This window comes from Populus trichocarpa, chromosome 7 (assembly GCF_000002775.5).
Source record: "Populus trichocarpa isolate Nisqually-1 chromosome 7, P.trichocarpa_v4.1, whole genome shotgun sequence".
Taxonomy (NCBI): Eukaryota; Viridiplantae; Streptophyta; class Magnoliopsida; order Malpighiales; family Salicaceae; genus Populus; species Populus trichocarpa.
The window spans coordinates 472,043-485,355 of record NC_037291.2 but is presented as its reverse complement, the minus strand read 5'-3'; the positions used below and the strand labels follow the sequence as shown (position 1 = coordinate 485,355).

General features: G+C 32.5%; 1 protein-coding gene and 2 non-coding genes across 3 annotated transcripts; all 3 read right to left on the bottom strand.

Moving 5' to 3' along the window:
- Positions 1 to 2,412: 2,412 nt before the first annotated feature.
- Positions 2,413 to 2,503, bottom strand: LOC112328281 (small nucleolar RNA snoR8a). Its single transcript, XR_002983036.1, has one exon. It is a non-coding gene; the product is annotated as a small nucleolar RNA snoR8a (small nucleolar RNA).
- Positions 2,504 to 2,580: 77 nt separating this feature from the next.
- LOC112328283 (small nucleolar RNA snoR126) lies at positions 2,581 to 2,698 on the bottom strand. The gene has a single exon (XR_002983038.1). It is a non-coding gene; the product is annotated as a small nucleolar RNA snoR126 (small nucleolar RNA).
- A 9,628-nt stretch (positions 2,699 to 12,326) lies between these two features.
- LOC7497736 (basic leucine zipper 43) lies at positions 12,327 to 13,313 on the bottom strand. The gene has a single exon (XM_024605304.2). It carries the CDS (start codon positions 13,296 to 13,298, stop codon positions 12,591 to 12,593), a length of 708 nt encoding a protein of 235 aa, XP_024461072.1. The 5' UTR covers positions 13,299 to 13,313; the 3' UTR covers positions 12,327 to 12,590.

Genomic DNA, 13,313 nt, shown 5'->3' with positions numbered 1-13,313 from the left:
AGGGTTGACTCTGGGTTGCTCCATATTACTTAAGTTACGAGTTAACCCGCGAATTCAAATTAGTTTTTAAAGCTGTGCTTGGCGCAAAACAAGTATTCCAGTTGCTCGGTAAACTATTCACCACCAAATTCATTAGATTCAAAAAAGAAACTCTCTCGCAAAATTAAGCACAGTGCTGTCCCCTGTGCACTCATGTGCTGGAATGCACCACCCTAGGACTTCAAACTATCAAGTGATTTTAATAATTAAACTTCCAAAACTGAAGACATGTATGAATTATGATTATGTAATAAAGAAAACCGTCCAACGAGTACTACAGTTCATACCTCAACTCTTGCAAGTACAGGACAACGACACGTTGGCATGTCTTGAAGACCTTAACATGAGATATATAGTTTTTAAATTTAAATTTTTTTATTTGTTTTAAATTAATATTTTTTTTATAATTTTTAAAAAAATAAAAAAAATATTATTTTAATATATTTCTAAGTAAATTACACTTTAAAAAATAACATCAACTACACTTCCAAACACTCACGATACACTGCTGTTATGCTGGTGGCATGTATTTTTAGGTCCTTTGGTAGAGAAACGACAACCTACTCATAGCTTTGGTGAAGCTTCTCCTAGAATTTGGAAATGTGATTAAAATCATGTTTGATATAAAAAATATTTTTTTAAAAAATAAAAAAATATTATTTTAATATATTTTTAAATAAAAAATACTTTAAATCACAATTATTTTCACTCTTAAATATCCATTAATATGGTTTTTTTTATGTATTTAGTATGATGATATATGAATGTTTTTTAATTAAAAATAAATTCAAATAATATTTTTTATATATTTTTAATATTAGCACATTAAAATAAAAACAATTTAAAACAATTAATTTAATATTTTTTTAAATAAAAAATATTTTAAAAAATAAAAACTATCACAATACCAATAAATCATTTACAACATACAGGATACACTGCTCACTTCCCTTCTTAAAATCCAAAATTAAAATGGTTTGAATTGTACATCCACAGTCAAATTAAGAGGATGTTTGAGCTCATTAACCCACAAAAAAACACCATGTTTAGCCGTGGAAGTGTGTTTATTTACTAATAGACAGCATTCTTAATTGTCATATAATAATATATGATAGAGAGCTCTTCGTCTACAAGGCAAATTACATGGCTAAGGAGAATTCTTCTTGAAAAATCCCCTGCAAAATCCGGCAAAATAACTTTTTCCTAAATTATACGAGAGGATATTAATTGCGATTGATTAGTATTTTCCAATAGAAAAACTAAAATGATATAAGAATACATTAATTACTATTAAAGATTGTTTTTCTTAATTTAAATATCTCATGACATGACTATTAAATTTATCTCTATAGCTGTGAAATGTTTCAATTGTTTATTTTTTATAGAGTTATTATTTTTTATTTTAAAATATAAAGTACAAGAATTTTCATAATCCGGCTTAACCTATTGGATACTGTTCATTTTAGACCTTACTATCCTTACATATTTGTTCTTGATGACCACGCATGACCTCAAAACACGTTTTTCAAAGTAGTGCAGCACACTAACCCGCCTTCTAGTCCACCCATTTCCAGGGCTTCCACCCAGAGGACCCTCTCAGGGTTTTAAACACGCTTCACAAGTCAGCAACCAATACTACTAATAAGATTAGCTACCAATCCTTACCCGTCGATGTTGTATATTACAAGAACTCTAGATAAGTCAGGTGTTTAAAAATATAATAGTAGTTGTTTTTTAAAATAATTTGTTTATAAAAATATCAAAATAATATTTTTTATTTTTATCTTTTTTATTAACACATTAAATCGATGCAAAATAACTAAAAAAATTATTATTATTTTTTAAATTTTAACAAGGGAAAAGAAAGATTGAAACTCATAGTCAAATTCCTAGGAAAATAAGTTCCAATAAAAAACCATGTTGAATCAAGGAACTAATCAATCCAAGCTTAACATCAAAACCAACAATCGGCCCATTAATTTTTTTTCAAAAAATAAAATTTCATAAAAAACATCTTTTTAATTTTTAAAAATTGTTTTTAGAGTCACTCTCCATGCCCATAACCTACCTTGCCCTTGCAATGGGTAGACTCTACATATTGCCTGATTTTAATGTCTGATTTTAGATTTTTTTGTCTGATTTTAAAACTATGATTGAGTTTTTTTAAAATTAATTTTTAATATTTTTAAATTATTTTAATATACTATGTTAAAAATAAATTAAAATAAATAAAAATATTATATTCATATATTTTTAAATAAAAAACATTTAAAAAACAATTAACATAATCACAAACACTAACTCCATACTGTACATGATCCAAAACAAAAACAACACAAAGAACAATTTTTTGATTTTGAAGGAACGGAAATGGGAGCTCAGATTCTATGGGTGCAAGGAGTCTGTCATGCCCAATTGAGCATTATTCAGTACGAGGAATTGATCTTATTATCATTGCAACCCAAAACCAAACAGCCTTCACAATTTCAAAATCCAAAACCGATAAAAATATAGAAAAAATAAATTGAAATCAACAGAAGAAAGGCTCAGACACGCACAAATGCTGTCAACAAATGAAAAACTAGCTCTCACTTTGGTCCGTATAAGAGCTAACATGATGATATTCAGGATCGAGAAACGTAATCAGTCATCACAGCCTCAAAGTTTTATCAGACACAAAAATGAGCAATCATTCTCGAGGCAGCAGAAACTAAAGGGAAAGAGATTAAAAAATATAAGTTAAGGAGCACAAATAAATGAAGAGCAGGACGCCTGGATTTTAAAAGAGTTCAGACTCTAGAGGTGGCTGCCGCTCCTCCATGCCTTTCAAACCCTAACTCTACAGCGTTATATATACAGAGCAATCATGGAGGGCTTGAAATTACATTACCATCCTTAGTTTTTGGGCTTTTGATCACCCCGGCCCACTTATTTATTTGGATCCACAAGCTGTGATTATTTGTGATTGGGTCATATCTTGGGTCCGGCTAGCAGGTTGGCTTACATAATAGAGAAATCTTTAAAAGAGATTAGCTATATAAAGTTACTGGTAATTTTCAGGTCACTTGGCGAATTTTTTAAAGAGAAAAAAAAAAAACAGAGAAACAGAGAATCAAAATCATCAATAAACCAGTGCAATTTTTCTAGTATAAACTACTAACTACCAACAATGAAATTCTCCGGCACCTCCGATGTGATGTACAAGATATATATACTTCACACTCACATTATTGATTTGATTATATTTTAATGGTTTCTTTGATGGAATATTTCGTTAATGATTCTATTAGTATTAGAAATTATTAATGAAATTATTGATAAAATAAAAACCATGATGAGCGAGTTTATGATGACGATATTCCGTCGGCAATTTGTAATATCAACAGAATTTTCTTTAAATGCTGAGAAAGCTTTGTCTGATTTTCTAGTAGTGTTACTTAAGAGTAGAATATTATCAACAACATCGATGGATCACACATGCAATGGGTTTAAATCTCTTTTAAGTAAGAATGCAGACAGAATATAGTTTCATATATTAGTTTAAGAATTTAATTTGACTAGAGAAACTAATCCTAGTCCAATCCAAATATATTTCATCTTCCTCGAACTCTATCTCTAGGGATAGCAGGAAGATTAGCTAGCATAACCAGATTATCATCCTGAACATCACATGAATCCTTGCACGAAAAGATAAGTCTGCTCTTCCTTAGTTTAGACCTGACATTTTTCTTGCTTTCACTTGACAACTTGCCATTTCTCCCATTCTTTGTGCATTCCTTGTAAGCTGCAAGGAAAGGGTCTTCTTGCCACCATCTAAACCCTTTCACTGATTTGCTTCTTCGTGGAGGCTCTATCTTCGCGCTCACGCATGGAGGGAGAGGAATTTTTATGCCATGACTGCCTAAGACCTTGTAGGAGGTATCGGAGTCACGAGGAAACAAAATAGGGGATGTAGGGGATGATATGTTAACGGCATTTAGCCCTATATCTATTGTGTATTCTTTGTGGATGACCTTGGAGACTCCAGGTGAGTCTTCCCATGAAAAGGGTATGCTACCTTGTGAGTAAACCTTCCTATGGCTCATTGTTTGTGAAGGGATATTTTCATAAATGAAGAAAGGTTGCCCTTATATTGAGAGGGTTGCAAGAGATATTAGCATACGTTCTACACTCTCTAACAGCAAAGAAACCAAAAGGGCAAGCAAGGGAAACGTGAAAGGGAAGCTGCTATTAACTTTTAAACCAATTCAAAGAATTAGGTGATGAAGGGGAAGAAAAAGAAAATCAGGTTCATAGGTATTTGGTGGCCATAATTTAGCTAAGGAGATAAAAGAATATATGTACAAACTTAATGGCGGCCATAGATTGAAGAATAGAATTAATGGTAGGTGCGGCACCGGGAACAGCCAAGGGGAGCCTCCTGAAAAATATGGAACTAGTTTTTGTTTAACTGAGTTAGGATTCGTCTTTTGACTATTGCGAATTATGATGTATTTGCATTTGCTTAATTTGGGGTTGAATTGTATATTGAGATTTTATTTAATAATTTAAGTTATTGGGTTGAGATGATTCTTTAATATGATATCAGAATATTAATATTCAAGTGGCCACAAGTTCGAATATCACAATTTTTATTTATTTGATAAAAATTAAGCACAAGGTAATATAAATCTATACAAGTTTCAAGTCTAAAAAGCTTTTACTTGGGTTTAGATGATTTTTTGATATTAAATGTCAAGAGATTAAGTGTTTGATTTATAATGTGGTGATTTATTCTTTTCGAAAATAATTTTTAATTACAAATATATTAAAATAATACTTTTTATATCTTATATTTTAATTTTAATATTAATACATCAAAACCATAAAAAATTACGCACAAATAATATTAATTTGATTTTTTTTAAAATAATTTAGAAAGTAAAAATTAATGCAATATTAAATATGCTAAGAGGAGTGTAAAACAAGGATTGAAAAATAAAATGTTAAAAAGGGTGTAAAACCATTCAAAAGGTAATTAAAGTGTTAACAAATAATCAAGCATGTTCTTAAGTATGCAAGAACTATATATAAACTAAAATTATAATTAAATCAAAACTAAAATTAAATAAAATAGTAAATAATGTATAATGATAGGATACAATTATGGAGTGTGAGGAAAAACAAAGAAAGTGAGTGTCGAATTAAAAAAAAAATATTTAAAAAAATCTGGTAAAATACCCTATAATCCCCCATTTGTTCATATCATGGGAGAATATGCTCATGATACAAAAAAAGATTTGGTCAAAGATTACTCGTTGTTTGTAAAATTTAAATAATTTAATTTAATTAAAATAAATTATAATAAGTTGTAACATGACTACCAATTAAAATTTCAAAATATTTAAAGGAATAGATAAATTAATTTTAGAAACCAGTTTTCTTTAGAAGAAATATATTTTTATAAAATATTTATGAATAAAAAATCAAAATAACTTAGCTATTAAAACTTAAACAAAAAAAAAACAAAAAAAAAAAACCCCATCATTTAATTTCTTGAATACAGACACGGATAGATTTTGGAGGGTTTTTCCACAACCTCCAAAAATTCCACCCTTTAACCATTTCTTGCTCTACCCTCACTAAGTTAAACGTTTAATTCTTAATTTTCCCCACTTTTCTAAAATGCTCAAGAAATCAAATTACTGAATGGAGGAGTTTCGATGTTTTTGTTTATGATTGTAAACCAAGAAATCAAATAATTGAACTCTTGAAAGTCAAAGGCTTTTTTTATCAAACTATGAAAAGAACAATCTGTATTTTCTAAGCATAGCCCAGATTCTGATAGGGCTGTGTTAAACTTGTAGTCGCAGAATTCAGAATTGGGGGCATGACTACAACCACTTAACCATACAAAATTTGTTAAATATTTTCTTGGTTGATGGCTAGAGTAATGAAAGCAATTTCTTTGGAGTCGATTGCAAGGGAAAACATGATAAGTCAAGGGAATGGACATTCAATATCATGATCTGGGTAGCGTAATTCTGTCAAGTCCTATCAGAAAAAGGAAATAAAAGGCTTAACTTTCCTGTTCTTGATAACGTGGACGTTGAATAACTTGACTTTTTCGAACTCTTGTTTAATGGCAGATAACAACAAGATTTCTCGATTCCCAGCGACGATTGGATTTTCTACTGAGAACAATAACTTTCAGGTTATTCATCATCACAGTACTTAATCTTCTGATTTATTTGAGATTTTGTCCTCACTCTTAGCTAAATATTTATTGCAAATAATAATGTATACAATAATCAAGACCACAAAAATATCAATCCATCATAAAAACCCCATATCACATTTCCAGGTTATTCCCTTGAAATGTGAAGGTCTTTAGAACTTGATTGCGGTTTAATTTAATAAAATATCATTTAAATTTATAATATTAAAATATAATTAAAAAAAATCCAAGACGGAAAAGTTATTTTTAATCTTTATATTCTACTTTGATTTTGTTTTATGTTTTTTTTTTAGTTTTTTATTTTGTTCACGTTATAATTTTTGAATTTTTTTTTTTAAAATCACATGAAAATAGAAAAAATTTATCAATAAATCATATTGATAATAAAAAAATAATTTTAATAGTGATAAATTCGTATTCTCGAGATAAGTGAATAGAGATGGCAATCTCCCTATAAAATGGAGTTCGAAAGTTTGAAGGGAAGCCAAAAAGTGGTGGTTAGGTTGTCACAATAATTAGCTCTGTGCTGGGCCTGCTGGCTATATTTTCTGTCTGCCTGTCCTTCTTCTTATCTCCATGGACTATCCGAAATTTACTGACACGTAGTTTCAAGACCCAATAAACAATGAAAATTATGCAAAATCGTTATCAGTGAACAAAGGTAATTAAAACCATTGCCTGTCCTTATATCTATCATGAAACAAACATTACCAGCTATTTGTTTTTGATGAATGGCAGCTATGGCAGCAAACAGAGCTAAGCCGACACGTGACTAGCAAATGAAGAGAAAGATCCAGCTTTTCCATTGGATTGGGTCATGAGATGTTAATTATTCCATAAATTTCTTTAAATTGTTGATTTAGGAATATTCGAACCCTAGTGTGCTATTAAAAACAAAGAAAAATCGATCAGTAGATGATATTTCAAGTCAAAGCGTGGCAAATATGAGATGCCCCAGGACGTTACAATGTGCTTGTCTTTACGACTTACCAGTGAAGAAGAGAAGAGACGAGCAGAGCCAAACCTTCATAACCTCAAGTATGGCGTTTAGGGTTTTTTGAGATGGGTTATAATCAATACCTTTTCCCATTGATAATAACCCCCCACGCATGTTTATTTTGTCGGAAACTGGGAAGAGAAGGCAACTTTTTATCTAATTCAGACCTAAAGATCGGATGAAAAATATGGAGAAAGAAAATGCCAGAAACTATTATGGTATTTATGCTCATTGTAACGTCCATTTTCAAGAAAAGTTGGAGTCTCTGATTAAAAGCTTGACTCGCCTCTAGCTTACTCGAGCAAAAACTGAAAAATAACTCTGGAAAAGTTCCTTCCAACTGATCTATTATCTTTGTTCAAACCCCAACAACGACTCGGCCCAAAAAAATTGGGGGCAAATATAGTCAAGAGCCTCAACACAATCCAACATTTCTGAAAAAGCTTTTGTGTGAAGACTGAAGGGGAATTGCACCATCAGTGTAGAATGGAGTCTGTTCTTGTTCTGCAAAAAAAAAAAAAAAAAACTACCTCTATTCGATCATGTCTTTTGTTTCAATCTATTCCAATTTTTGTTGGTAATTTGGCTTAAAATTCTTCGCTCAAAGTCGGGTGTTGTAGACTCGTAGGGAATCTACTTTTCATTCCAGTGCATGCATGATAAATGTATGAACAATATTAATAAAGTAATTACAAATACTTATTCAACAGAAGTTAGATAAAAATAAGTAGCAGGGAGGGAAAAAATAAAAAATAATACTTAAATTGAGATATTTTTATTATTTTTGATAAGTTAAGGTACGTATGATTTCCTCTTTCATCTTTATGTATGTTTCTCTTTAAAATGGATCTATAATTAAATAAGTATTGATATTGATTGGTTGTTGAGTACTTTAATTTTTTTTTACCTAGCACTCAAAAGAAGCACTGTTTAATTAGTCATTGATATTATGATTGCTATCCCAAAACGTTTGCACTATAGAATTTAGTAGTAGGATACACACGCACATACATTTACAAGAGTTATAGGAGTAATTAATTGGGGGATAGAAAGGTATCGGTGCTCCATTTACTTAAAGAATTGTGAGAGGAATCCATTGCGCCTTAGCATGATTTCTTAATTAAACCATTAACAATTAACAACAAACAACAGGAGCATATAATATAGTTTTAATTTGTCCTTGAAATGAAAAGGCAACAAAATTGGAGAGTGACGAGAGCCTTTTTATTTATTTATTTAAATTTGTTGGATTGCCTCGCTTTGATGACAATTCTAGGCCCTTGATATCTTCATTTTAAATTGCAAAGCCATTAGTCACTTTTAATTAGATATTTCAAATGGCTTTCATTATCAAGAAGCATAAAAGATTGGAAGGTTGGGAAGATTTCATAATCAGGAAGTATAGACGGACCTTGGAGAAAGGGCTCCCCTCTTTCAATATATCTTCCTTTATCTGATACTTGGCAAGGTATTCATTTTGTAACCAATACAGTAGAATTCAGTTCAGCTCCAATCAGAGAAAGTATTAGATACAAAATGGACAACGAGAAAGATATCTTTTTTTTGGAATGACCGACCGATGGCTAGCTTGTGGCATTCTTAAATATCTATTCCATCGGCTTCATGTTTTGTCCCTCAATCCAGCAAGTAGACTTATTGAAATGGGGTACTGGAACAATGAAGTTTGGTCTTGGAATCTTACTTGGAAAAGACAACTAAGCACTTCTGATCTACATCAAGTCTGGCTGCTTCTTTCAAATCTGGAAGGAGCTGAATTGCATCAGCAACTTGAAGATAAAAAGGTTTGGAGCAAGGCATTTTGTGGGTTATTTGGTTGGCAAAAATTCTTTTGATTTTCTACGATGAGCAACCGGATTGGAGCTCAGTTTTTTAATTAATCTTACACCGCCTAACTCTATAATTGAAGTCCACTAATAGGATTTTTTCTTACACATGCCTAGGTTTGTTTCAAAGTTCAGAAAATTTATTGAACTGGACAAACTAGTTAAGCCACTATCACTGTATTAAAAAAAAACCCAATCATGTTAACTTTGAACTCAGCTATCAGCCTTGAGATACTTGGTTAATTAGGTTTTTATTCTTGGCGTGAACAAATATATATGTAATATTTCGTCTTTTGTTCTTGTTTCACTCCATACCAATTTGGATAGGTCGAATAGCTATTTGTCGGTCTAAGCAAACTGCTCGTATAATAAAAACAGTGAAACCATCTAGGTGGTGGCCCAGTGGTAAGAACTTGGGATCAAGAGGTTTGCTCCCTCTGTGGTCTCAGGTTCGAGCCCTGTGGTTGCTCATATGATGGTCACTGGAGGCTTACATGGTCGTTAACTTCAGGGCCAGTGGGATTAGTCGAGATGCGCGTAAACTGACCCGGACACCCACGTTTAATTAAAAAAAAAACAGTGACGGAATGCAAAATGTAGATTTTAGAAGAGAAGTTCCCAAACTATAATTCACTGAAATTAGCAAGTGTGATTTTCTTTGTATTTGTTTGAATATTGGAACAAATATATTTATATATTTTATTATAACTTAATATATGTAGTTGAGCACAAGTAATTTATATAAGTGCTCATAGTTTTAGAAACTACTTATTCAATCCCTAAAACTGGAAAAAAGGAAAAATAATCCAATAGTACGGAAAGAGAAAGAAAAGCTTTTTGAATGCCGGTCTCTTAAGAGAGTTTATGGTAGGAGTGAGTAAAAAAACTGAAAAACTGATTAAATTGACAGAACCAGAAAAAAATAAAAAAATCGAACCGTGAAAAAAAACCGATTAGAATTTTTAAAAAACCAACCGGTTCGGTTTTGATTTTATAAGTCTGAAACTGAAAAAATCGAACCGAACCCAAACCGAAAAAAACCCGAGCCAAATTGGAAAAAAAACCAAGCCAAACCGAAAACAACCGAGCCAACCGAACCAGTTGGTTTGAACTGGTTTTTGTTCTAAAATAACCGAATTGAAACCGGTCGGTTTGAACCGGTTTCGGTAAAAAAAAACGGTTTGGTTACTTTTTTGATAAAAACCGAACCGAACTAAAAATAATCACATCTAGTTTATAGGTTTTTCGCTCATGATTCGATACCAAGAGTTGCTTTCTTCGATGTAGCACTAGAAGGAGTGGTTGGACACATTTTTATTATGCAGGGGTGATAATGGTTTGGTTTAGTTCGGTTTGGTTTTAACTAGAAATTCCAACCGAACTAGGATTTGTAATTTCTAAAAAATTCAACATGGATTAAACCAAAAATTAATTCAAACTGAATTCATTCGGTTCAATTTGGATCAGGTTTATTTTCTTTGAAAATCGAAAAAAATCGATAGCTCCAAACAAGTAGAGGGAGAAGATAACTTGATCCAGTCCAAGGAATATAAGGAGAGGTAGAAGATACTAACATGAAAACAAAAATTACAGACAACTTGGTCAAATCAAACAAACACCAACACATGGCTTTGGATTACTTGGAAGTTCCCGTTATTGACAGAAGCAGAAACTCAAAGAATCAACATTTTATACTCTTAAATCTAACAATAAATATTAAATAATCACAAGCTAGACCAATTCATTAGAAACAAAAACACTTTCAAATTAATGGTTTATTAATTTAAAATTTTAAAATCAAGATGCAGGGCCTTGAATATAAATCATGCGCCATCCCCCTCCTAATAAGATCTCTTCCAATTTTGTTTTTGTTATTAAAACAAAAGGGTAAATCAGTGCACCCACCTTTTGACTTTGTAATGTAGAAGCACCTTTTCTAACTTTGCAAGAGAACAAAGAGAAGTAGAGAACAAAGGGAAAGAGAGACGAGAGAAACGAGTCACTGGAGAGAGAGAGAGAGAGAAGGGGGGGGGGGGGGGGGGGAGGGGGTTGCTGAAACAAAAATTAAAAGGGAAAAAATGTTATAGGATCAGGTTAAGCTTCTATTTATACCTGTATTTTAGTTAGTTTAAATTCATTTAATCGGTTTCAGAGTTTTGAAATCAAAACCTAGCTGAACTAGGTGATTTTTCTAGTTTTTAAATTGGTTTTTTTAGTTTTTTTTTAATAGTTATTTTGATTGAATTTTTTAATTCAATCGGTTTGTTTTTTAAACACTCCTACCATTATATACTTTCAATGGGAGCCGTTTTTTACTTTATTTCCAGCATTTTATATACTATTGGGAATGAGTCCGCGCATCCCAGAGGTTCTGATCCATCGTTTTGATCACTTCCTCCATCAATCTCTTCTCACGAAGACTTCCTTCCCCCCTTCTAATTATGACAGGGCTAGAGCTGAAACACTTGGATAAAGGTTCACGGCAAGATCCGCATTGGAGTGCCTCTTGTGATTGAGGTGTCCGGTGTTTGCTTCTGGGTTTGGAGAAGTACATATTTTCAAGAAGGAGAATTTTGTGATGTATTGCGATACCTACTTTATTGCCCCCATTGCCTTCTCATCTACGCAGGTGCTTGTTACAAATCAACCAAGAGAGAAAGGAATTCACCAATCCTTACCAAATCAATTAAACATGATCAACACCTGGTCAAAATGGTATTTAGTTATTTTTTATACTATAATAATAAATTCATTAATTTTAATAAATTAATTACAGGGACAGGGTTATAATTAATTAACTCCTTTTGTATGTAATTCAATCAAGCATTGGATGCATGCTATTTGTGAAGGCATGCGGGTGAAGAGGAGATATATATGTGTGTGTGTGAACCCAGACTAATAGATAATTATGGCATACCATAGCAATGCTTGATTAAATAAAATGGGTATAATAAAAGAAGCCAATTAATCTCCTCTTTTCTAAAGAATCTTGAAATTATACCTCTCCTTTATAATAAAAAAAACAAGCTCATTAGAAATTGGAAAGAACCTTATCCCTCAAATAACTTTGGAAGATACCAACATTAACTTTGGAAGTTGCCCATCATCACACATATGGCCGGCCGATTATGTTCTATATATATATATATATATATATATATATATATATATATATTTCATAATCTAATTAAGTGGAGCTTAAAAAGCAGTGCTAAATTTAGACTCAAAAGAACAGCAAAAGAGAGCATGATATTGCTTAAAATAATCAAACACTAGTTAACTATCCTTTTTACAAGACAACAAGCCAAGTATTTTGCCCTGGAAAACACCCTTTACCAAAAATCACCGAAAGCCCCTCCATTATGTTTTTCTTTGCTTTATAGCAGCAACTACGAATAAAGCCTCTTTTTCTTCCTGTTTTAACTGTGAATAATTTCATGATTTATTTTTATTATTAAATAGCTTATGAATAAGTGATTAATGATGGAGGTATTTATTCGGTGGCAGAAATAATATTATTGCATGGCCATGCGGACGTGAATTGTTGGAGTTGCCTCATCATCAAGATTTGGCTTGTTTCCGACAGCTTTTTTCGGAGCATACTATATTCAGACCGGAGCCAGTCGTTTTCTGTTCGTACACTGTGGCAATGGTACAAAACAATCCGCAACCGGTTCGTCAGTTCACGGTTCTCAACCCTAAGCCGGTTCACCTGGTTCCTTAGGTTGTCCATGTGCTTCTGTTTTCGCATCCGAGACCGCCTTGCCGACTCCCGGTTTGATACCATCCGCCTACGTTTCCTTTCGTCTATGACCGAAACCGGAGGGTTTGGTTCATCGGAGCCGGAGTTTGAGTTTGAATTGTCAGGGTTCTGGTCCAACAGGTTGGACTCATCCGAACCGGAACTCGAACCAAAAGGTTTTGGTGATTGAGGAGCACTTGGAAAGGGGTCGAAACAGTCCCAAGGCGTAAAACCATTCTCAAAGAACTGAAATGGGTTGTCGAGCATCGGTTCAACCAATGGGTAAGTGGCCGAAACTGTGGACAGCATGGCTATAGAAATTGCTCGATAGAGAGGGGAGGGAGGGAGGAAGGAGGAGGAAACGGAAGAATTGCAGCGTAGGGGGCTCATATTTATGGCAAAATTGGTGGAACCCACCATGGGCATGGAAAATACCTGTTCAAGGGTGTATTCGTCCATAACCGTATGTTTTAT